A 27753-nucleotide genomic window follows, 5' to 3' on the forward strand; every position below is an offset into this window, starting at 1 on the left:
ACATGGCAGACTCAGCTGAAACGGAATGATTCTTGATTTAAACACTTCATTCGTATAGTGTGAGATGCTGGAAAAAACAGTAAGATGTGATGTAACATTCAAAGACTTAAGCGAAGAATTAAAAATATCACACACACACACACACAAAATAAACTAACAAATAATTCTTCCTCAGGCATGTTGATACATTATGAAAATAAATAAATTAGTTCCAGAAGTTTTAGAAATGACATAACTTAGCAGTGGTTTGTGTGACTTTAGCAAGCTGTGACATTTCACATAGAGTAAACAGCAGAAATAAGTAGGCCTACACCACATCTGAAACTAATCCAGTAACTTCTCCTTATATAGAATACATATTAGGCTTCCTTGTAGATGTAGTTCAGGCAAGGCTGATCATTTACCAAAAAAGGCATGTAAAAAATTATGACAACAACATTTTCACATAAGTGGTGAATCAACAGGGTTACAAAATAAAACTACATAAAAAAAAATCTAACGGCACTTTTGATCAACAGGTATGTTGAACAAACCATTTAATTTTACTACAAATGTTAGATATGGACCATTTAATCATTCTTAATACTGAACACAATGTTTCCACTTTAAAAAAACAAATGGGCGTTTATGAACATAGTAAAAAAAAAGTAATACAGAAATTCAAAATTAATTATGACAAGTGAATTTTGCTTAGAAAAGGACAGGACTGCCAAGCAAACTGTCTCAGAGCTGGGGAAAAAGACAAAAACAAATTACCTTATAATATTTTACCCTCAGGTAACTGGGGAAAAGTAAATGATAATCAATGAAGGTACATTCCTTCAACATCGTTTCATTGACATAACTACCATGTATGGTTTCGATACTGCCATTTAAACTGGACTCTTCTCAAACTTCCAGAAGAGTCTCAGAACTAGATTTATTACCAAATTTAACCAATGGCCAGGAATGCAAAAATGTCATTTAAATGACTAATCATTTTCATGTCTAGTTCACAGGTTGCCGAGATTTGGCCAAGTAAGACATATTTCCTGGATCAACATTGTTCAAAAATATAGACTTAACCCAATCCCTACCCCTACTACCCATAATTTATTCCTAAAATCAATGGGAAATTACATCTGATTAACAAGAGTGTTAAAGCACCTAACTCTGGTTGTAAGCCTGAAACAGGTATTTTCTGAAAAGTTATATATCAGTTCAGATTGGTTGATTGGAATGTTTTTCCAGGATCAACAAGGATGTTGATCCAGAAACATGTTGTACTTGGTGAACTCTCGCTCGACCTAGTTCACGTCTCGTAGGCTCTGATGACACTAGGGTGGGAATAATAATAATGTAGGAGGGAATAATAATGATTCATCAATTATAAAATCAAAATGGAAAGCTTGACTGTTTACTTGAAACCAATAATTTCCACCCAAACACAAAGGATAGTGTATCCAAATATATCCATAATGCCTGGCCCATGACCTGTTTTTTCATTAAATGCAATCTGTAGACTGAATTTTTAGTATTCATCTAGAATCAAAGAATTGAGCATGAAAAATGTTTCCTCACACTACTCCTCACACCCCCTCCATAAAGAAAAACAGAATCCCCAAATAAAAGCAGACACCCTGAATTATCCAAAGTTTATTAAAAGTACAATCTGTAAATGCTGAAACTAGCCAACTCTCAATGATGATAACCAACTAACAACAGCCAACTAACGCCCTAAAGGAAAAAGAAAAATAACACTCCATTCCAAAACACTGGTGTCTCCATTCAAAAGATTACAAACACAAAACTGATTCCTGACATTTAAATGGCACTGTTTCTGTAATTACAGATCGCACCTTTCAACGAACACACACATACACACACACACACGCAACATAAAAGTCCCAGCAGGTTACCAAAATGTCTGCTTTATTTATTTTTAAGGACAACTCATTCAGAAAGACTCAAGGGAAGTATTTGCACTAGATTCGGCCTCGCATTCTCCAATTAGGGTGGTGTAAGAGCGAGTCAACCTTCAACAAAAATAATATGAAATGATAATAATAGGAATACATTAATCAATACAACATGTGGAGTTCAAGTGAGAAAAATCAGTCACTGTGGATACCACCAAAAACATTTATGCACCAACAGCAGGGAAAGAAAACAGGTCATATTTAAACAAGTTTATCAAAGCTTTGCATTATCATAAAATGCTCTAAAATGTTAAATTTTTGAGATTTTTTGCATTTTTTATTGAAAGATATCAACCTTTTTTCTTGTTTAAACAGATTCTTTTATCTTGTCTCTTTTTCTTTTTTCTTTGTTGTGACTGCAAGTGACCATGAGAAAGGATGGGTCCTTGGCTGGGAATTTTTGGTGTGAGTGAATGTGTGTGTTTGTGTGCGTATGTTCTCTCCAGGCTGTGGTTGGTTCAGGGTCACAGCAGTTGAGCTGGTAATGTTTCCATTTCGTACTGAGCAGCTGACGCAATGACATCAGGCATGTGTGTGCATGTGTGTGTGTGTGTGTGTGAGAGGTATGATTTGAAAGAGTGAGTGTGTTGGCTGAAGAATGAGTGAAAATAAAAAGGAATGTGTGCCTACAAAATGTTTTGGGAGTGTATAACCTATGTGTCGTGTTGTATAGTGTGTGTGTGTGTGTGTGTGTGTGTAAGGCACGGCCAGTCCGTCTCAGTCCCTCAGGTCCACACTGGATCCAAACAGCGCCACCAGCTGCTCCTCATAGTGGGCGATATTCCTCTTCATGATCTCTTTGCAGGACCCCAGCAAACGCTCGAAGGCTTGTACGTCAATCACTGAAACACAAACATCAGTCATGTGACATTAATTGAGCACACGGCACACATTTCAAAGCAAAAATGTAAGTCAGATGGACTCAGAGAAACTTACCCAAGCATTTGACATCCCCTACAGCATAGGCTGAGGCAGCACGTGGTTTATTAGTAACGAGAGCAAGTTCTCCAAAATACTGCCCTCTACTGCAGCGAGCGATCTCCACCTCAGCATTATCCTGTCTGTCTGCTTTTGTCTGAGAGACAAAACATTTAGATTTGGGGCAAGATTAAAAATGTAACTTTAAATTATCCAAAATAATTGGATGCCAAACATGCAAGTCCCATCCTAAACAGAAAACTCTATAATGTGACCCTGCCTACAAAACTTAAGTCGCTGGGGTATATTTGTAACAATAGCCAAAAATACATTGTACGGGTCAAAATTATTGATTTTTCTTTTATGCCAAAAACCATTAGGACATTAATCAACGATATTTTGAAAATTTCCTAATATAAATATTTCCAAACATAATTTTTGATTAGTAATATACCTCTCTCTCTCTCTCTCTCTCTCTATATATATATATATTTTTTTTTTTTTGCAACCTCAGATTCCAGATTTCACATTTTGTCCAATCCTTACAAAAAATACATCAATGGGAAGCTACTTCATTCAGTTTAGTGATGATGTATCAATCTCAATTTTGAAACATGGACTTATGACTGGTTTTGTGGTCCAGGGTCATGTGATTCAAAAATTGTTGAGGAGAAATAGTCTATGTATGCCTGTATCTACATTTTAATCTGGGACTGAAAGTATTTGATAAAAAAAGAAAATCTGAAAAGGAACATCTGAAATTATTTCAGCACATTCAGGGGTTTAAAAGGTGTTATTTAACACAATGCAAGAGAAGAAGAAAGATAAAGGAACTCACTTTGCTCTTCATCATAATCTTCACCTCTCCAGACTCCACAATGTAGAAGCAATCAGCCTTATCGCCCTGGTCATAGAGCAGCCCATAATAGTAATGATTAATGATACAATAGCATCAGTCAGAGTCCTGATCTTCAGTTTTTCACTATTATTACAGTGCTATAAGTGAACCTGCTGTGTGTCTGGTGGTTCTTTCAAGTGTGTGAGAGCTAAACAGAGGATAGCAAGATTCTCAATGGCACCATCCACTGACTCAAACTAAATGCATCATATATGTATAGAGATAAATGCACAACGGCATTAGATAATACATTTTTCTAAATAAAATTTCTGGTGATTTTTAGTAGATGTATGAAATAATAGTTATTTTTGCTAAGCACATTTATTTTTCTTTTTTGTTTCAAAACAGCTTTACAAAAAAATCACAATGTTAATTTTATTGCTTAAATCCACATTTAATAGTTCAGGGCAGATATTTGCTATGTCCATCTATAGTTTTACGTGAGGGTACTGTAGGAAATTCTAATGAGTTATTAATTATTAATTTTGACACAGGTGTTCTAACAGAATAACAAAGGATGGATGTTATCACAATAACTTGGAAAATGTTCTGTTAACATTTGACAACCAGACATTGTCACAATACTTTGTCATAATTTTGAATAACACACCTATTATTTTACCTTTGAAACTTAACTTTAATTCGAAATGTGTAGTCTTTAAAATAATTAACACTATGTTGATGGCCAATGATGTTCATACACAAGAACAACTTTTTTCACCTGCATAATGATCCGCTCTCCATCCTGAAATAATTTTACACCCAGCACATCAACAATCTTCATCCTCTCAGAGATCTAGGAGATATAAAGATGGGTAAGTATTTGATTATTTTGTTAATGGTCTAATATCCATCTCTAAAGGTCTCATCACCCTAAGGTTTTTCTTCAGTGTTACTCTTTCACAGAACCACTTAAAACATGTTTGGCAAAAGAATAAATGTACAATCATTTTCTCACCTCCAGTGATTTGAGTAGTGGGACAGACTCGATAAATAATTCATACACCCTTCTCTTCTTCGCATTATTCTTCACTATGAGTCTTCGGAACGTTGCCCGATCCTGAAGCAGACATACTGAAATTATTCTTGTGACACATCTTCAGTCTTCATATTTGTTGAATGTATAATGTGAAATTGCTGCTTGTGTAAGTGAAGCTGCAGTCATTGTGTTTCAAGCACATGTCCACAAGGTGGTGCTGTTACAGAACACTACATCAACAGGGTTTGCTGTCAGCTCACTTGCTCTCTCAGCACTCACCAGTCCCCAGAGGGCTCCCTCCTCTTTAGCAATGATGGTTGCAGCACGTGGAGTGTTGTACATGAGGGCCAGTTCTCCGAAACTGCCCTTATTATCATACTGACCCACACAGCAGCCCACACCATCCTTCTGTACCACAATATCATACACACCCCTGAAAATACACAACAAACATGTATTCAGTTACAGTTGTGGTAGTGACGCATCATTCAGATATCCTGACCTACAGGTATTGACAGTCAATATGAGGAATACGGTTAAGGTACAATGAATAGGAATTCACATAAATTGCTCTCAGTTCATTTATTGAATCCAAATTGAGTCACATCATGATTACAGCTGCAATAATCAATAAAATCACTAATGCAAACTATTGTATGCCAATATCAAATAACTGTGTCTGTGCACAATTAGCATTCATCACTTTACAGTAGTGAAAAAGGCCAACTTCGAAGAAGGTTATAACCATATTTAGTTTTGCATGGCCATGGTGCCAGGTGAAGTGCAGCTCCATTCGCTTAAGAGGTGCTTTTCATCTGGACAGAGGGTATTATATTACTGATATTATGTAAGATTAGCATAATACTATTGTTAAATTTAAAACTGCATGGATTATCAAGTCACTAAACAGTAATAGTTACTATAGTTTTTAATTTAAACATTTCAACAATTACAAGAGCTTACAGTATGTAGTGCAATTAAATATATTTATATAAAGAAACATTAACCAAGTATCCAGTAGCAGTAAATGCATTTTGTTGTTACAAACAGAGCATTAGGCTAAAAGTGCATACTTTTTACATAAAATGCGGAAATTAAAAAGCAGGATTTTCAAAATTTGAATCAAGAAACAACTGGGAGATGAATCAGTTTTGAAAATAAGCAAAAGATATATGCAACATTGTTAAAGTATCATAAACCAGAGTATCACAGACACACAGTGTCAGAACAGTTTTTAAAGAAATGTACCTCTCAATTACATAAAAGTTATCTCCATCATCTCCCTGATCAATGACATGATCTTGTGGCTGCACAAGAACCTCAAACATGGCGTCCAGCACCTGTGAAAACTGCTCCTATACCAGAAAGAGACAGAGTCTGATGAAGGAAATGCATTTCTGGATCATACAGTGCATATTTAGCATCCACTGTAGGGATATACAAAACTACTGGGCATAAAAAAAAATAAACAATTCTTAGGGTTCACATGACTGGTAGATGGAGTGCAGTCAAGTCCTCTGACAGACAGAAAGTACTTTCACAAAACTAAGACACTAAGCACTGCGCTGCTGTCCACAGCGTCTTCTTTACATGACATCATATAAATCTATAAATAAATACAATTTAAATTCCTCTTTTGCACACTTTAATGCCTTCTGAATGGAACATATACACATTTTGAACTGGAATCATGATGGAATATCCTGTGATGTCCACTTTGAAGGGCACTTACGGTCAAATAGAACAAACGCTGTGAGTGATAAGAGCACTGGGATTGGGAAACTCCACCTTACCATATTGTGATGCCGTGTCCCAGTGTGACAAGACAAAAAAACATTAACCCATTATAAACAAGGCATTCATTGATTTCAGTGGGGACATTATTACGGATTATAATGTGTTGCATTTCACGCACGTAAACTTAAAACCATGTCTGCATTTGTGGTCGGAGAAATAACAAACAACAAGCACTACTCTACACTGTTTAAAACTCGCGTTTGAATCATCTGAATATTTGGGTTGAACTGTTCTGGAACAGTGTTGTAAATACAACTTAACCACTGATCTCTAGTTGTGTCCTCTCTTTTGGAAGGCAAAAAAAGTAGCTTGGCTTACACAACCAAACACTGCATCACCACAAAATGGCGCCAGCAGTGAAAATAAAAAAGTTACGCTGCCTTCCTTTGTATGAACATTTGGGTGGTGTAATGCTTATCTTCCCACATCGTGACATAGATATGTGTGTGTGGGGGGGGGGGGGGGGGGCAAGCTGTTTTAGGAGGGCATAGACCAGTGATCCTCAAATCTGGCTCGCAAGATCCAGTTTCCTGCAGAGTTTAGCTCCGACTCCAATTAAACACACCTGCATGTGATTTTCTAATGATCCTGAAGACACTGATTAGCAAACTCATGCGTGTTTGATTAGGGTTAGAGCTAAACTTCGCAGGAAAGTGGATCTCGCGAGCCAGATTTGAGGATCACTGGCATAGACAATTCTTAACTTTTAAAAAGAATATCCCTTTGGATAAGAGATTTTAGTCTTCGCCACTGCTACAGATAATGAGAATTATAATATTACATAACATACAATAACATTCTTATCTGCAAGTGTTACAAATTCAAAGTAATGCAAATATTCCTATTTTGGAAACCCGACTACACACTCGGGTTAACCTTTAAATACTTCATAGAACTTGATCCACTGACCAGAGCACAACTTAAACGTGCTACATGACATCAGCAAAAAAATAAACAATGCAAATCAGTTCAAGTAACAGCACATTAATTCGAAAATATGTTCCTCTAACATGATGAACTGGCAGCAGTAGTTTAAGTAGGGCACGTGTGATCAGGAGCACATGCAAACCAAACCTGACTGACTGGCCTCCATAGAGTCCAGGAGTGATACAACCTGGATGGCGTCGGTTTACAGTTTTATAGCCCTCATATCTGTGTGTGTGTGTGTGTGTGTGTGTGTGTGTGTGTGTGCCCGCGTACCTGATCAAGTGCCTTGAACAGCAGAATGTCCTTGCAGGCCTCTTGTAATCTACAACGCTGCTCATCTGTTTTTGGATGGACAACTCTCGGCTCAGAGTCTTCCTCATCATCATCAGGGTTAAAGGCCTCCGCACACACTATAAAAATAAATGACTATTTTCAAAAGTCATAAAGCCACATGCAAGTGAAAAACTCTTGACGTTGGTTTCAAACTTTTTAATGACAGAGACTCTATAATATGATGGTACCCATTTACATTGTTCTAAGGACATAGAAAGCATGCTGTAATGAAAAATGTAGCTGTAATTTTTTATTTAATTTGTATTTTTTATCTTTTTGCAACAAATAAGCCACTTAAAAAGAAAATAATCGCAAGCCTACATACTTCACAGAGGATATTTGTTTTTAATAAAGTTTATTTTATTTGTTGCACATAAGTTCAAATGTATGGTGTCAGTAATACAAATACTTTTATACATCAAGGAGGCATTAAATTGATCAAAAGGGACAGTATAGACACTAAGTGTTACAAAAGCTTCCTTTTTAAATAAATGGCATTATTTTGAACCTACTATTCACCAAGAATACTGAAATACAACGTATAACAGTTTTTAATATTAAGCAGCACTTAATAATAACATTAATAATAATAATAAGTGTTTCTCATGCACCACATCAACATGGTGCCTCAAGCCTGTTTTAAGCTTTTCCTTATTTTTGTATTTTAGTATTCCATCATTAGTGATGAAAAAAATTGCCACACTGGTGGAAACAACACGAGATCGTGCTACCGTGATAGTGTTTATTTAGAGAAGTGCATCTTTACGGATTTTGATTATTATTCTAAAGAAAGAGTTTTTGATTTGTTTTATTGTTAAGTAGTAACTTCCTATAGATAAATTTATCATGTCTGTGAGGCATGTATTCACTCTTTATTTACATTTTGTTGATATTGTGAGTAGGGATATGCCGGTATCAAATCTTCATGTTGCAAAATGCAACTTGGTTGTTAACATTAAAAAGCAAAAACGTATATTTAATGAACAAAAAATGCTCCAAACTTTTTTCTAAATTAACAAAAAACTAAATGAAATATAATCACTTTTCCATTAAAGGAGCATTCCGTTGGTTCTGAAATTTTTAACCGTTACTGACACCATTGGCCGTTAGAGGAACTTCAGCCAGTCTCATGTTCCTTCTCAGTGTGCAGAGGAGCACGATCTTTTTTTTTCTTTTTTTTTACTTCGAGGAGTGTCCGTGGGTGTCTGAATTGTGCTGGAGTCCATCTGAAATCACTATTGCCGCTGATTACTATAATGACTGGCGTGCCGTATGGTTGTAAGCCCAAGTAGACGAGAACGCACATGATGTCACATTTTGTGAATTTTTGCGCCAATTCGGGCCCGACTCCTCCACACACAATTGAGCCTACAGGCTGATAGAGGCAACCGTGGTGGACAGTCGAGGTGTCATTCTTTTTTTACATCATGGTTGGCTCATACATGTACAAATGAAAACTCTATCTCAAAGATTTTTTTAAGTAAAAACCTCCACATAGCTCCTTTAAATACAATACTGAACTTTTTTAATAGCTGGAACAGCAGTATAAGCAGGGGTGCACATAAGTGGTCCACAAGTCCGTATACACAACCAAAATAAGAAATGCGTTTTGTAAAATAGTTCAGAGCACGCAGTTGCGTACTGACATGGTTGACAGTTGTTAATGTATAATTACCATTTTAGATTGACAAATTGTACAAGATTTCTATTCAAACCGAAAGCATAAATCTAGGCTACCCGCTGCCGTTATCAAAGCACAATACAAAACTGTGACATTTCATTCATGACGATCTACAGTCGGTAGCACTAAACCCAGAAGCGCGTATGCTTACTTGCCAGCAACTGACAAAATAAATAAGCTGTTGATAAGCTGTTGGAGGGCCAGAGCTGCTCGGGTCTAAATTTGAGGCCCGTGCAGGGCTCTGCTCGGTGAGCATAAGAGACATCTTTCAAAAAATCTTAGGGACCACAAACTTTTTAATGGTAGTGTATTTACACTGCAGAAAAGGAGAAACAAACTTTAATTTCTTAAAAACAAACAAATAAATAGATATTTTAACTAAAAACTACAGGCAAGATATATTCTTCTCAGTACGTTAAACATGTCTTTACATGTAGCATTTGTAGATTCCTTTATATGATGACGTGGGTCTCTAAAAATCCCACATTAAAGGAATGTGTATGTTGCAAACACAACTGGAACACAACTGAAAGGGGCAGTGGGAGTGGGAATACCAGCAACGTTCTTACCATAAAACAAACACAAGGGGAAATGACGGAAAGGCACAGCACTTATCTGATACTCACACACACTTAAAACCACATGATTAGTGCAATGACGTCAAACAGAACTCACCCGACACTCTCCGGTTAAATCTGCTGGGAGGAGGAGCTGCGGAGAAAGAGAAAGAGAAAGAGAGAGAGTTAATGACGGTTCAAATTCTGAGAGGCGCAGACTTATAGACAATGTTAACGATCAAATTCAGTCTCCAAATCTCACATGTGCCCTTCAGTAACTGTGTGGGTGTGTTAAATATTCGGTAAGGTCAGTCAAAGGCCTGTCCTACAGGCTGTACCAGTTTCAGGAGATTGCAATTATGTGTGTACGATCACAGCCGAGTGCACTAGCACGACTCTCAGGAGCCCTGCAGGTCTGCACACACTCCTCCTCCTGCTTTCTCATGGCGCTGTTACAGTCCGTCAGTCCATTAACTCTTTGGTGTAAAACTAGCAATAATCTTTCTCTCGCATACATGCTCAATTTTAGGATCTTAATAAGTTGTTCTGCTTGTAACCAATAAAAGCAGACTTTCAAATGTCTGAACACATTCTTACAACAATTAACCAGCAACACAAAACACATTATGTAACGCAAGGCATGCACGCTCATGTTAAATGGCGTGGAAGTTTGTATATTCACACATAAGCTTTCAGATTTACACCTCTTTGCAAATTACTTAACGCTGTGTGTGTGCGCATGTTGCCCAGACAAGGCGGCTTAATACATGGATGTGTTGTGAGAGCACTCAAAGAAATGAGTGCGTGCATGAGCGCGTGAGTATCAGGAGATGGGGTGCTTCAACCTCACGTGTAGGGGATAACAAGTGGCTAAAGTTGCCATGACAACAAAATACAAGGAAGACTTCCTGATCGCTCTAAAAACTATCCCCCCAAATATACACCCACTCACTCTCTATTGGCATCCAGAGAGAGAGAGGGGGGAAAAAGGGAAAGAAACCGACAGTGACACAGGAAGGAAGAAAAGGAAAAGAATAATGAGTGGAAGCTTTATTTCTAAGAATACACACAAAGGCTATGTCCACACTGTCAGTTTTTGGTATTGACAACTGCATTTTCTTCACAGGTATGAGTATTGAAATGTCCCGTTCACACAGCAGCTTACAGTCGTGTTTAGAGTAATGTCTGTATGAACGTGCAACGGAAGTCAAGCTCCATTCCTGACCAGTGACCATAGCGACAGTGACCAAAGTAAAATCAAAGATGGACACGCAGCTCATTTTTCTGCACTGTAAGTACCGAAAACACATGAAAACATGTAACACACATTAGACACACATTAGTGTGGCAGAGCATCTCTCTCTCACACTGTATGCCATGACAGGCAACTAGTTGTCCAGTCCTGTTCACACAGCGCGTGTGTTCCAACAATGCAATGGTGTGTCCTGAAATTTATGGGTGTGAGTTAGGGCTGTCAACGAATATTCTAAATTCGAATATATGTTCGAATAGGTTTTAAAAAACAATTTCGAAGGTGAAAATTAATATTCGAAAAATGTGGAAAAAACACCCGCGGTAGTAGAGGCGTGGCTGTCTGATTTGCGAGTGGCCGCGTTAGCGCGCCTGACGGGTTCAGGGACATGTCACAGGAGTCACACTGTCTGGCCCAGCATCACTGCTGAAAATTGACGCGTCTTCATGGAAGATGGTAGCAAGTGCAGAGCCCAACTCGACCGCAGCAGAGAAAGCGAGGTAAAATTATTGACCCGCGAGATAAAGTTGTATGCAAGCAATTCAGAATACAGTTAGCATACCATTCAACCATGAGGTCACATCTCAAAAATGTGCACCCAAATGAGCATGGTATAATGTGTGGAACTCCAGTTAAACAGTCATGTCTTGACACTTAACGTTACTTTGCATCGCCAGCTACAAGCTCTTTGTCTGCAACACGACAAGAGGCCATAACGGATAAATTAATTTAGTTCATTTGTAAGGACATGAGACCGATCAGTATCGCGGATGGGGCACACTTCGGGGAGTTCTGTCAAGCAATGGATCCGAGGTTTAATTATTTATCGTTTCATGTCAAGGAAAAGTTCCATGTTTACCACAGCTCAGCTCACTCAGTTGTATATGCTGTAAAGCTTCAATTCATATTAATAATATTTGTTTCAATCATTGATTGAAGCCTGCTATATTTGGGAAAGAATTCGCGACCTTAAATCGCTTGCACAAAACTCTTGATCAGCACTGAATCATTTGTTTATTTATTTAAACCATAATGCGCAGAGAACGTGAGGGTGAGAGAGCGTGAGGTCTGCAGTCTTGGCCATTAATTGATTTCCTTGTTTTTGTGTAGGTAATACATTGTCAAATATGTTTAAACTTAAATAGACTACCTATACAAGTAGTCATGTATCTTTGTATTATTTTGTCCTGTTATTGACGTAATGCGTGTCATTGACAACATGCGCCACCAGATGTTCGAATAGTTTGAATATTCTTGGGGTTTTTTTAGGGAATATTCGAACGTCATTTTTGAGCAATTTTGACAGCCCTAGTGTGAGTTCAGTTACAGAATGCGGTTGTCACACCCGTAAATAACCTAACTGTGTGTGAACGTAACCATAGTAAGGACAAAAAAGGACATAAAACAGGCCTGACACCGTATTCTGCTGCTGTGTGAACGTGAAGTTGATCCATTCTGAATCATTAAAGGAAAAAAGTTCAAATGGAAACCAAAGTTTTGTCATCATTACTCACCCTCATGTCAGTTTGAGCCCGTATTGTTTTTCACATAAGCAAAAGAAAAGAAACTACGAAAAAAAGCAGAATTAGAGTATCAAAGAAGGCAAGCGGTATGGCACGGCTAGGTTTGCGTTTCCTGAAGTCATATAACAGCCATGTGTGGGTAACAAACATGTAATTTAAGACTTTATTTACTGAAAATCTTTCCCTCCACCATGCTTCTCATATTTCGTTTGCAGTTGAGTTTTTCAAACTTGCCACATTTTCAAGCTCACAAATATAGGCCTCAGCATATATGGCTTAGCAATTGTTTAAAATGTTCTGTTATGCAAATGATATTCTTTTGACCCTACAATTAAAAGAGTCCTTAAAGGAGTCATCTGATGCCCATTTCCCACAAGTTGATATGATTCTTTAGGGTCTTAATGAAAAGTCTATGACAGGGGTAGGCAACATCGGTCCTGGAGTGCCATCCTGCAGAATTTAGCTCTAAACCTACCTCAACACATCTGAACAAGCTCATCAAGGTCTTCAGGATTACTAAGGTTAAGAGCTAAACTCTGCAGGACATCGGCACCCCAGGACCGACGTTGCCTACCCCCGGGTCTATAACATACTTTGGTTAAAATTTCTCAATGTAGTGTAAAACAACAACCTGCCAAAATCAGCTCTGCTTTCAGCAACCCATTTTAGTGCATGTTTTTTTCAGAATGTTTGACCAACAAAAATGTTACTACAACATGATTCAAGATACTTTTTCTTTATTAACCATCTAGTTAAAGAAAAACCTATTCCAAGTGCATAACACTTGAAGTTGTCATCATGATGTAAAAACCAAAATCACTTGTTAAATATCTGTAGGAAAGAAGCAAAAACTACAACTATTGTGTACAAGTGTACAAAGTGTACAAGTTTGTGCATATTGCGCTCGTATATCTTGCAGTGTCTCATGGATGAAACGCCATGTTAAAAACACAGTGCCCAAGTTAAAAGTTCACTCCCATCTTCTTGCATGTATTACCCATTACACTGCTCGCATCGCATCTTAATCAAAACAGAAGCGCTGTGTGAATGACGCCTAGCACTAAATTTATGGTCCTTCTACTGATCTATAATAGAGAACTGGATTGCTCATGACGTGATGAAAGTGAAGCAGCCACTCCGCCATATTGGTAATCTCTAGTATTCCTATACATTCCAGTGAATTGATAGGAAATCGTACGATTTAATGAGAAAACATCACCTAACAAGTCAGCCAGCATTTTTAAATCTGAAGTATCTATGCACATTCTTACAATTACGATTAAAACGATTAAAATGCGATTAATTTCGATTAATTGATTACAAAGCCTCTAATTAATTAGATTAATTTTTTCAATCAAGTCCCGGCCCTAATATAACCCAGACTGGATTTGTCTGAAAGTAGAAAGTAAAATATACACCTAGGATGCCTCTAGGCTGAGTAATTTATTTTTTATTTTTGGGTGAACTAACCCTTTAAAGTCCTCTCCGATCACAACTAACTCAAAATTAAAAGTTTACATTGTTTCTAGGAGACACATGACAAATGATAACATCGTTATTAATATTAATGCTTTAATGGTTAATAATGTAGGCTCACTATTAGTGTTGTCAAATGACCCGGTACTTCGGTACCAAGTCGGTACTAAAAAAATGAAAATGTGATGGTAGCAGGTGTCTAACGAGTATTTGAGAAAAACATTAATTTCATAATGATATTTCCCCTCCGTTTTAAATTCTTATTATCCAATGAATGGATACATTCTTGTAAATTTTTTTTAATAAAAAATCAAAAGGATTAACAATGCAGATGAATTTTCACAGCCTTTTTTGATCATATTTGTGGGCATGACTGTACTCACTATGATTTTCTTGTCCGTATATATAGTTTAAGTCCCTCATTCAATATAAGTCAATGGGACTTTTTGCCCATGTTCAGTCTTTCAGTCAGCATTTACGTCCAAAGTACAAACGTGCCAGAGTTTAATAGTTTAACTTTAAGATTCTGTTAAAATCACTTTTAAGTATGAGCAGCAGTAACTGCAAACAATATAGCAAAGAATGTTGCAAAGAATTGCAAAACTTAAGTGTTGTTCTCTCTGTCTTATCTCTCTCCATGTCCTTCAAGATATCCTCATGTACCCGATGCTCTTTCTCTCACTGCTGGCAAATATTAGCCAGAGGAATTTTACAAGTAAACAGAATACGTGTGTGTGATCTCTGTGATGGTACAGCTAAAATCACTTATGTGAGAGTCAGCATCTGAACTACAAACACTAATGTGCTTTCTCTCACACAACAGGCAAAAACAACCACACTAAAATGCTAATAGCCACACACATATACTAATATGCATACAGGTACTCAAACCAGTCAACCATTATAGGTTTACTATAAATGTTTATAACAACATCTAGAGAACAACATGGTCAAAACAAAACAAACAAAATATCAAACCAGATGTAATAGTTTTACAACTTTTTTTATTTTAATTTATTTTAAAATGTTAATTTCTGTGATGTAAAAAGATTAATTTTCAGCGATATACAGTAAAGTCCAGTCCTCAGTGTCAATTGATCTTTGTGAAATCATTCTAAAATTCTAACTTGGCATTCTACAAACATTCTGTATTATAATCAATGATGAAAACTGTTGGCTGCTTAATATTTTTGTGGAAACCGTGCTACATTTTCTATGATTTTTTTATTATTGTATTGTAACATGAATGTATACAATGTCAGTGTTCAAATATCGATTTTTATTAGGGGTGTAACGGTTCACAAAATTCACGGTTCGGTTCGATACGATTTACTGGTGTCACGGTTTGGTTCGGTACGTTTTAGATACAGCAAAAAGAAAAAATTGGCAGATAAATTCTCTTGATTAAAAAAAAAATTATTTATTAAAACTAATAAAGTATGTTTTTTATTTTTTTTACATTGAACAATGATGGAGCCATTCTTTACCCATCTTCTATGGTGTTTTCTTAGCAGCATAATGTATAAAACAAAAACAGCTCCTTATTAAAAAAAAAGTAAAAAAAAAATTATCTTGTTGTAGTAGTTATGAACAAATACAAAGATGTAACTTTTTATATGGAAGTCTATAACTTTTTATATCGAGTGTGTTTTTACTCAATTGGTTCTCTATAGGGCTTATGTTTTTTGGAACAAAGCAGGAATTACGGTCTGGCTGAAATGGGCTCGTGAAGGAATATTGTAACGGGGCTCAATTACATTAAGCATGTTCTTAAAACCTCCGTTTTCCGGGCGCTCACTCACTCAGTACGCACTGAAGGCTCGTTGCAAAATGGCTAAAGGGTCTTTCACACAGGACGTGGTATGCGCGGCGCTGGAACCTGGGCTCAGCGTTGCCCTTCAGATACAATGCGATTTGCGCTGCACTATGCCAAGAGCAAAGTAGGTGGAGTTTTTAAAACTACCCGTGCATACGTTCTATTTATAACAGTTCTTCTATCGAATAACGTGCAGGCCTGTTAATTTTATCATACTGCTCAGGAAATTCCGACACAGTACAGTACTTGTCCATTTTGATATCCGTGCTTGTTTGGGTGCCCCGATCGATTGGTAAAGTGCACCCAAACACCAGACCTGTTGGTTATTGGAGGATCTTCTTTTTCTGGTCTGTTAAACACACTGGCCACAGCGTACCTTGCATGAACTGCTTGCTCACTCAGCGCATACTACAGCGAGTGCCTGACTGAGTAGCCTAACATAAACGTATTAGTTGGTGTTTTTTTTCTTCTTCTTCGGGGGTGTTAGGGGCGTTGCCTGTTACATCGTTTGGGTTATTGCGCTACCTTGTTGAACGCATATCATTATATTTCACAATTTTTTTTTATTTATTTTCCAAATATAATTAATTAGTCCAACGAACAACGAACGGTTCAATACGAATACGCTTATCGTTACACCCCTAATTTTTATGCATCCTTGACTAATAAAATTATTAATTTCATTAAAAAAAAAATCTCACCCCAAGCTAATTGACCAAAAGTTGGTACATTTCAGAGTCCACAAATTTGGGCACACTTATAAATCAATACTACAATTATAAATGAATTATTGTATGGTTAAAATACACATTTGAGATATAATATGATACCCTATGTAACATTACCAACAATTCAAGCACCTCAGTTTATAACTTAAAAAAACAAACAAACAAAAAAACAACTTATTAGTGGCAATGTGTTTTCATGAATATTTCCTGCTCATCAGGGGTTTGAGGAGGTTTGGATAAATTCAAAATCCCAATATGCTACAGAGCTGGCTGTATTTTCTCTCTCTCCCCTTCCTGCTGTAAGCAATTAATCTTGATGTCTCCATACCCCTCTTTTCCCTGCACTCTCTAAAAACTTTGTCTATTTTTCTGTAGCACTTCATTTCTCCCTCTTTCTCTCTCTCCCTTTAGCCCTTATAAGGCAGTGTGGATAGTGTGAATGTCTAGCTCTGTGCCTGTGGATTTAACCCTTTACTGGCGGCCAGATGGTTACTTAGATAGAGAGACCATGAATGACATCTACAATACAGGGATCAACTGAGATATATAAGAGTTATATAACAAGAGTTATTTACTCAAATATACCAATTTCTTTCCCTTTCTGTAAACTTTACAAAAACATAGGTGCGCATTCAGTGCTGCAAATTAATCCGCAAAAGTGTGTTTGTGTGTGCATAATATGAATATTAGAAGCAAGGTCAGCACTGGCTCTGATTAGACAAGGCCATTCATCTGCTTAATCTGCACCCTGACTGGACAAGGTCACTGTCTGTTCTTTTAACTCCTCTCTGATTGGCTGATACTGTATTATGTGGTGCTAGTTGAAGGCATATCCAATCAACGTGTACACTTCGCAACTGGAGTCCTTCGGTTGGTTACACTCCTGTCCCAATGACCTCCTCTCCTTGAGCCACCACCACTAATCAGACTGACCTGCAAACATCTTACAAAGAAACTGTTTCTGTGTGTGGTTTTGTCTATTAAAGTCATGCAAAAACAGGGGATCAGAACAATGCTTCCCCTTTCTGCTGATTGGAGAAAAGAGAGGACATTAAATATCAGATTTAATTGGAGACTAAAATAGTGTAGGCAACAATGACAATAATGTGCAGGGTTTCCACATCCTGCTTAACCTTTGGCCTTACCCATGATGCCTTAAGAAGGAACAGCTCTGGTGTACTGCTCTAAGGACGGGTGGATTATGCCATAAGTGTAATATAGCAGTCTGAACTCTTAAAGCTATATAACTCCATCTTAACTTATTTCCTATCAGTGAAGCACTCAAAATACAGAAATAACGTGATAACCTAAAGTCTATCACTGGCTAATAATGCTTCATAAGCTTACAGCCACACTATAATGCTGCCTCTGAAATCAATGACCAGAGTGGGAAGAACAAACAGGGCCAGGGTAGTCCGTCACCCTCTTGCTGATAGATATATAAAGAGGAAATGCTAAAGTCCAGATTGTTATCGAAACCTCAAACATAAAGAATAACCGATATAGACACACCCAGGCATACAAAACACACAAACAATACAAGCATAGAAAAAAAAAAACTGGTACTGAAGAACTCATAAAAAGCATGTGCATTCATAATGTATGACATGGCCTGTAATAAAGACAAAAACAGGAATTATTTAATTTTCCTTTCTGTGTTCTAAATAAAGTTTAAAGTCTTTTCGACACTGAGCGCAAAAAAGCAAAACAAATATTGGACGCGACGACATGCTGAAATAAAACAACAGATTTCTAACGATGCTTCCACATAGACCACGAACGTTCGCGCACCGAGAATGCTAATGTTATTTATTTATTTTTTTAAATCAGTTCGACAAATCTTTTCAGTTTTTCAAACCGAAAATACGAACTGTCCAATAAGATTTGAGCTAGGATCACGTGAACGGAGACACATAAAGGCAAGACATATGATTGCGATGTTATATTTTCTGTATGTGTTTTGTATGCAGCTCATTGTATTTGTATAGCAATAAAGGATGTCTGACACATATTAGCAGTGTAGTGTAATTAAACATACAAAGAGTGCATGTGTCTGCTTAATAATCAAAATCAACTACAGATCACACCTGGAAGTTATTACAAGCACTTGATGAGTGTTTAAAGTCGGTAAGCAAATATATTTATACATTTAATAATTACATACATTTTCAAGTGTAGCTTGATGCTAATTGTACTACTAATTATACTTGAGGATGTCGCCTATTCTTGTAGGCATTATAGATAGTTTGTTTCTATTTACAAGACACATTTCTGAAAAAAATTTCATTTTTGTTGGTCGGCGCTACCTAGCGTGCAGGAATTAATTAGCAGAAGGGAAACAATCGTTTGTTGTTTGGTGTGAAAGCATCGTTGTCGATTCACCTTGCTTTTTCCCATCGCGCTCAGTGTGGAAAGGTCCTAAGACTGAGTGTCTGAAGTTCAAATGCTCTTAATATTAGGGGTGGTTAATCTGTCTGATTTCCCGATTCGATTCGATTACGATTATTGAAGTCCCGATTCGATTACAGTCGATTTTCGATTATTAACGATTCTCGATTAACGATTATTGATTTTCCATTTCACAACAGTAAGTAGTAAACAAACTGTGTAAATCATTACTAATAAATGGTAGAAACAAACCGAATGCATGTAGCGGTTGGGATTTTCAGTTTACTACATGCAGCAGGCACTCTGATTCCATGTATGGGGCACATATATATTATTCATATGACACACAAACACAAGTAGACAAGACCTTTTTAGTTCAAAATCTATGCCCCGTGTCACATCGCCTCTGATTCTGCTATGAGCAGCCCGGCCAGATCTGCCTCGCGCACGCGCCGAGTGTGCACAGCTCGGACTACTGTCAGGGTCATTGCGACTCCCCACCTTGCCTCCTAACTGTCCTATGAATACTTCGACCTCGTCTAACATACCCAGAGGCATTAGACAAAGTTTCCACTACAATACTGTCACCGCGATTGCGGAGAGGTGCGGTCAGAAGACAAATATACATGTCTAGCGCGGAAAAAATCTCCCGCTTCGTCCCCGCAACACTAACACGCCTGCTAATTTCGCAATGAACACTCCGACCCCTGCAAACATTGTTCACACCTCTGACATTTGGCAAAGGACCATTTACATTGGGCAAAGGATTCACCGTTTGTGCTTGGTGTACTTTCACTTTCAATATCACCGTCATCTTCTGGATACAGATATTCCCCTTCAGAATCAGTGTCCGCGAATAGAAGTCCCAACACTTCATTGCGGGTTTATTGAAGCCTTATTGATGCCATTAGATAATAATAAAAATAATAATGATAATAATAATAATCTAATGCCAATACTCGCTGACGTTGACAACATTGGTCAGATAAAATGGCTCACTCTCACAGTAGCTCCGCTTTTTTTTCACACTGATTCAATGCGCTCTCGAATATTTTGTTAAGGAGCATTACGTTTTTGTTGAGTCAGAGATTAAGTATTACATGTCTGCTATCTGGTGCAGGGGAGGTCGCGTGAAATTTGACACCCTATTTGACAAAATCGGCCGTTTTATTCAGTGCCGCATCTTGTCGAGTAAACTCGACCATGGCGCCAAGAGGGTTAGAGCTCCTGCCATGAAAACCAAAATAAATCCACACGCTTGCTTTGAGCCCAGATGGAGCTGGGTGGTTTGGTTGGTTGCTCGCTCCTGGTTTTTCCATTTTACACAACTTGCTAACTGGAACTGGGCGCGTTCGTGACGTTCAACTCCCGGTATAATTTTTTTTTACAAAATAAAATAATGCAAAAAAAAAAAAAAAACGATTTTTGAAAATTTAATAATCGATTCACTCGTCCATAACATACTCGCGATTAATCAATAATCGATTTTTTTCACCACCCCTACTTAATATTAGTTTTCACATTCTCATAGTGAAAACAGTGAACAGCAAAAAGTACAGTGAATCAAAACCAGACCAACCAGTTAAGTCCTTGCATACTCATGTACTTGATGTAGATACTATTAAAATAGGTGTCAAGTCATTTAACTGGTTGCTCTGGTTTTGATTCATTGGAATATACAATTTTAGTTATTAATTGTATATATTTAATATTTGTATATGTGTCTGTATATTTCATGCACCAAAATAAAAATAGTGCAACAATTTTATAGCCATTTAAAGTTAACACTAATTATTTAGCTGCTTTATTGTTAATAAATTCTTGACAAACCGCAAAAACGGACTCCCTAAAGGTCAAAAAACCTTCTATGATTGTGACTACATGCTAACTGTCTGAAAAAAAGTTACAGTTCCCTTTTTCAAGATTTAGTTCTGTATGCAATGTGGAAAAGGTGCACACTCCCAAATGAGTTTCAGATGATGCAATAACAATATTACATAATATTGTATCTTAAATCACAATGACAAAAGGCAACCCAGCATTGGCGAGGAGCACAAACAGGTTCTTTGACTTACTGTTATGGCACTTTTCCACTGCTTGGTACGACTTGGCTCGGTACGGCAAGGCACGGCTCAGATCAGTTTGCATTACAACAGTTTAGTTTTGCTTTAGAATGGGCAGGATGATTCACGTCATTATAGTTGCGCCGCCTATACTGCATTAGTTGCTACTCCTGAAAAACGTTTTTATTCCATCGCTACTTATTGCTCCTCTGCTACCAATGAGAGGAACGTCTACTACCTCAACGGACAACAAAATGGCAATTTTTGGTAGTTAAAAAAGGTGCGCTCATTCAAAACATTTGTGTTCTATCCTTTACTGGCTCTGCTGATTTAAATCTAGCGGTTCTTTGGTGTTTGTCTCAGTGATGCACTAAGTTCAGTGACGCAGGTAGTGACGATTCTCTCCGACAAATCCGTGATCAGCAGAGTTTACACATCACGTTTTGGTAATGGTACGGTTCACTTGGAACTAGGGCTGTCACTTTTAGTTCGAAAATCGATTCCACAATCGATCGGACCAACCGAAAAAAGTTTCGAAAATGAAAATAGGGAATCGATTTTAACCAAATATGCACACTATTAATTTTTAAATAATTAAACAATTAAAAAAATATAGATGTAACAAAACTCACAAACAAGCAGAAAAAGGAAATAAAGAATTCTGAAAGTGCAGTATGCCTTACGAAAGCTAGACAGAAAATACCAGCAATTTTACTTGCCTATAAGACCCAGTGATGTCGAAAGTGACCTCTTATGCTGCGTTCAAACAAAACGTGAATAGAGCGTCTGGCGTGAATGATTTCAATGTTAAATCAATGTAAAGACGTGTTTACACGCGTCTGGAGGTCGGTAGATGCGAATTCGCCTCATTCGCGTATCTAGTTACAAGAGATTCTGAGTTATGAAAAGGACCATAGCAAGCTGACAGCGACCGGCTTTTGTGATGGAACATGGCAGTAATACCCCCACCTTGCGCAGCTGTGCCTGAGTGTCCCTGGGACATCAGTGCGGTTTGAGCGCGTCTTCTCAACAGCTGGACATATAGTGAATAAAAAAACGCTCTGCTCTGGACCCCGAAAATGTTGATCGACTTGTTTTCCTATCCAATAAATTTGTAATGGCCATAGCCTTTAACTATGCCTGCCTAGTGCCGCCTAGCCTAAATGTCGGTTACGTTCAATAATTTTTTTTTTTTAAAAACACACATGGCCTGTTCTCAAGTCCATTTAAAGTTTCATTTTGAAACTTGAATTGAATCATTATTTTAAATAATCTTGGAGATTTCTGAATTGCCTAGTTCATAAATGCAGTCGGGTTGAAGCCTGCACTGATGTTTTTCTTTTGTTATGGCAGCTGTCCCCTCTGCATATATATTTTTTCGAGAAAGTTGCACTCCTTTTGCTGTTTGTTATTCTGCACGAAACTTCATGCCAACAAATAAGAAATATTGCTGACTTGTGCATTTCCAGCGCTCTCTTTACCTTTGTCCTTTATTTGACGTTGGAAAAGGAAACGTCTTTTTATTAGACATGGAAAACTGATTTTACAATCAATTCGATGAACACTTATGTCTTAAAAATCAAAAATGATTTTTTCACAAAAGTGACAGCCCTACTTGGAACCTCAACCGAGTGCCCAGTGGAAAACCCCCCAAAAGTGAACTGTACCGTGCCGTACCATGCAGTGGAAAAGAGCCATTAGAGTATCTGCAGGTGGCTGTGTTGTGTCCATAAATCAGCTGACTGCTCTGTTCCACTCTATTTATCCTGCTTTAAACAAAGTACCTCTCCTCCACACAGAGGACATATAACACACAAGCTATACACTTGCACTTTACACATTAATTATACAATAATTCATTTCACTTTAATTTCAGATAGATCTCTTCTAAATTGTATACATTTAAGTTTTTTTTTTTTAGATATCAGACAAATTGTCCATAACAGCTATAGGCCAATCAGAAATGCTTGCTACTTCTCAATTTCATGCATTCAGGTTTGGAGTTTTGCAGAGGGGTCATGTGGTGGTGGCGTTCTAATTCTGTTCTAAGTCTGGCGGAAGTTAGCAAAACAACTGAAACCACTTACAGCTATTCTTTGATCCTACACAAAATGAAACAGAAAGCAACAATGAGCATGTTTACATGCACACCAGTAACTCACAATTATCAGCTTATTAAAATAACAAGTTTTAACTGCTTACATGCACATCATTAACCTGACAACACAAGCTGCATTTACATGACTTTATTAATAAATCAAATTATTTTCCTTTAGTGACGTCAAAATATAATAATTATAATATAATATCATCTGACTCTGATTATTCTGTACATTTGTCAGTTGTGATGTTAAATTAAGCTTGCATGTCAACTTGCAACATGTTGGGAAACTTACAGCTCGTATATTACCCTCTCATGCAGTTCTAAACGCAGCATTCTGACTAAACAACTTCTACTTCTGCTGCACGAGATGAGAACACATTTTTATCATTTTCTGAGTCATAAAAAGTCTAAGTTTGTGATATATTTCCTTCTTTACTGCAAGACGTTTGCTCGTTCTAGATGCACTTAAATCTGCACTAATGATGCGTTCCCGTCACGTATCACACACATGTGCAATTCAATAAGCCGTCAGAAAGCGGTTAACTGCATTTACTTGACTTGTGAAAATCGAAGTAAGAGGGGAAAAAAAAATACCTGTTGCGACTGGTTTATGCTTGCATCATTTATGGCTTTACTCCGATGAAAGAAAACGGGTTACACGACCAAGTGCGTTTTCGGATTGTTAAGCATAATCAACTTAAGAACGTACGTGTAAATGTGCTCAATACTTGCATATGCAAGACTGGAAGAACAAGTCAAATTTATCCACACTTCCTGCAAGATACATTGCCAAACCAATATTGATGATGAGCAGACGTTTTCTTTACAGCATGACGCAAAGAAAGAAGGATCAAGGTGGGATGGTCTTTAATGCTTCAACCGTGCCCCAACATGCTTTGGATTCCTAAGTTCACTGAAGCTCAGCTGTGGAACAACACATCTCTCACGCAGAACCCATCTTGTCCTCCATTTTCTTCTGCATGCTGTTCAGTCCAAGCCTAATATACTGATTGGATATGCTGACAGGCAAATTAACTGATTGACATGAGTGGTAGCAGTTATTTATTTTTATTGCTGTCTCAGCATAAGGCTATTTTCATGGCAAAAGTGGAGTTGGAATAATACAAGAGTTACAAAATAAAACCAAACAAAGCAAAAATTCAGCAGATAAAATTAAACAAAATTTGATATGATTGGAAAAAAAAACTAATTTTTTTTTGAAAATCTTACTAAACAAATTTCTGAGTGCACTTGTTTTTTTACTTGGATTAAAACTGAGAGAGTCCAATAAATTGTGTTAAATCTACAGGGGGCTCCTGCAGAATGTGCATGAAGTTGGGTCAAATACGAATTTGCAATATGAAAATATCTTTATACTGTGCCTTCATCCAGATGTTCACTGGCCAATGATGTACTAACAACAACTGTGAAAATAATCTTCTTGAGTGTTGTCAAATAACAACAACTTTTATGGTAACTACACTTACCCTAGAAATTCTTTTTTTTTTTTTTTTTTTTTTTTACATTTCTCAATTTTTTGAATCCAACAGCTCCTATGGATATGAAATTGCTGTACACCCCATAATCTCAGTGGCTGCAGTGTTTCAATCAGCATTGTTTGCCTAATAGATAAATTTGTCTTCTAAAATAGCGTGCAAATGTTTTAATTCAATCGCATCCTTTGAACATTTGATTTTAAATTGTGTCAAGTATACTTGGACAAAGCAGCTTGAATATAACAGTGCATGTAAATGTACTAACTGCGGTTGCATATTCAGACATTCTAATTATGCTTTTTGCACACTATATAGTAGTGAAGGAAGCATTTTAGAACGTGAGAAGAGACTGATGTAGAACGTGAGAAGAGACTGATGTAGAATGTGAGAAGAGACTGATGTACCTGCTGGAATCTAAACCACAGACAGTGCATAATCGAAATGACCTAAGATCAGATTTAGCACAAAGATAGGCATGGACTTGCCCAATCTATTTAGCAAAAGGTTGTGAAAACAATTACACAAATTAAATATTAAAAACAATTATTGTAAACAAGCCATAATCCACTCAGTCATAGGCAGGCATTGCATTATGTGGCTTCATGAAATATTATTAAGTGATTTGGGCAGGTGGTATAATCCCTGTATCCATTTCTGAACCTCTTTCCTAACTGTTTTTCATGGCCTAGAATTCTCTCAATGGGTAAATTCACAACTGCTGACTTAAGAAAAGTCTGCCAGGGAAATCAGCTTGGTTTCCACTAGGAAAGTGCAGCTGCTCACTCTGCTCTACATGAAAGGAAAGAGGCACTGCTTTGATGTGCGCGAGCGCACCTCTCTCTCCATTATGAAAAATCCCTGTTAGCATTCTCAATGGCCAGCCTGCATCCATTCATACAAGCAATTCATACAGCATCGCCAACCCGATCACACACACATCACAATCCGCCTCTATTCAAAAGCCAAAGTGCATCAATATTAATGCAAATCCATTAAGCGTGCAGTCTAGCCCCTCTTAATTCTGCATGCATCTCGAGATATCTCGGGATGCCACTTGTCACTCTGTCATTCAAGCGCATGGATGAGAGCTCGAGCGTGTGTCATGGAAACAGCCTAGATGAGGCTATTCCTCACGTTACCCATCACAAGAGAAATCTGACACCCTTGTTAGACGTGCAAACACACTATCCACTAAAACAAACGCAAACAGCAATATCATCTCTTTCACAGGCGGTGTAATAAAACGCATTTAATAAAGAGGCACTCACGCTCAAAATCTGAGTCATCGTCCTCGTCCTCCTCGTCGCCGTTCGACTCGGTTTGCATCGGCTCGCCATCAAACATCACACCCTTCCCCCCGGTTTTGGCGGCGGAGGCGGCCCCGGACCCGTCCTGGCTCCTAGTGTCCCGCAGGCGGGTGAAATACTGCACGGCAAACTCCACCAGGTCCGGCGGCCTCTGGCGCAGCACCTCTACGGTGTAGCCTTGAAGCAGCTCCGTCAGACCGACTGGAATCTCAATACTCATGTCTAAGCAGTAGTATGGGCTTTGTGCAGATATCTGACCCTGCTTTAAATGGCTCCTGAACTATGGTACAAAAATATAAATCAAGTCTTTCCCGTATCAGTGCATGCAGCGGGGTTGCAGCGCAAGAAATCTCGCAAGGGACAACTAATTTGAGTAGCAAAGGTCAGCTGAAACCAGCCCAACACATAAGATTATTCGGTTTTTATTTCCCAGGGTGGGAATTAATCAGGCCTAGAACGTTAGATAATAAAGGCTGACAGCTCCGTTTCCTCCTGCTGCTCAACAGACCTCTTGGCAAGGATACTGTACTATGCGTTGAAACAGCGACTTAGAAATCGATCCTCTATTGTGTCGTATGGAACAAAGAAAGCGATGTATAGGAGTCAAAAAGTGCAGTTAATAAGATTAGAAACTGATAAAACCCAGTCTGAGAGTTAGCGATGCAGCTATCCGAGTTAGCAGACGAGGCCTTGTCTTTGCACAAAGCGTGTTCAGTATCTACATGCGACGTTTTGTTGTCTAATACCTTAATAACGGATATGCACAAGTCAATAAGCCAGTCCCGTGAAAGAATAAACTTAATATAACGTTATGTAAATTCAGAGAACTGCGGTTATGTTGTTGACAGCTCCGTCTGTCTAACGTATATCACAGCGCACGGGTCCCGTCTCTCTTCTCAGTTTCTTCTCCTAGGATTCCCTGTTTTGTTGGTCGTTGTAAACTCAGTAGGTGTTTTAGAGGAGTGTGGGTAACGGGGAGGTAACGTGAGCTGTGTCGTCGCCGGGGCTCGAGAAGGCGCGAGGCCGAGCCGGGTGAGTGTGCAGGCGGCCCGGCGCTGACAGGGACTGCGGGTGAACTGGCCTTCTGGTCTTCAGAAACAGGGATAAGTGTCAGCTGCCACCGGAAAGCACGAAACGGCACCCGCGGAGACCACTATTCCGGCACTCGCGCGCCTCCAAACAAGAAACTGCTACGAAAACCCTCGGTAAACTCCAACCTCTGAGAGATGCAGATATTCGCGTCGCCTGTCGTTGTCAGAGCCGCGGTCCGGAATGGATATATGTCTGGACGTCGAGTAAAACAAATTTCGCCATGTATGAGCTGAAATATTCTCGTTTTTTTTCCCTGTGAGAACAGACCGTTTGTGCCTTCTCACGAGGCGCGCACTCTCTCCTTCTCCACCGCGCGAGCCGCTGAGCCTCGGGGGCGCGGTCAGAGTTCGACAGCGAGCTGGAACGTCAAGCCCTGATGGACGTCGGAATTGACCAATCGCAGAGCAACATGAAACGTAGCCCCGCCCCTTTAAAGCGAGTGTGTTTGAAATTTAGGAAG

General features: G+C 38.2%; 1 protein-coding gene across 1 annotated transcript; it reads right to left on the reverse strand.

Moving 5' to 3' along the window:
- Window positions 1–1620: 1620 nt before the first annotated feature.
- On the reverse strand, window positions 1621–27632 carry prkar2aa (protein kinase, cAMP-dependent, regulatory, type II, alpha A). The gene is made up of 10 exons (XM_026270822.1): window positions 26163–27632; window positions 10167–10202; window positions 7751–7887; window positions 6002–6108; window positions 5033–5186; window positions 4733–4834; window positions 4496–4570; window positions 3715–3780; window positions 2895–3033; window positions 1621–2800 (listed from the first exon to the last, which is right to left on the reverse strand). Exons 1-10 carry the CDS (start codon window positions 26419–26421, stop codon window positions 2676–2678), a joined length of 1200 nt encoding a protein of 399 aa, XP_026126607.1. The 5' UTR covers window positions 26422–27632; the 3' UTR covers window positions 1621–2675.
- Between the last annotated feature and the right edge of the window lie 121 nt (window positions 27633–27753).

This window comes from Carassius auratus, chromosome 8 (assembly GCF_003368295.1).
Source record: "Carassius auratus strain Wakin chromosome 8, ASM336829v1, whole genome shotgun sequence".
NCBI classification, from domain to species: Eukaryota; Metazoa; Chordata; class Actinopteri; order Cypriniformes; family Cyprinidae; genus Carassius; species Carassius auratus.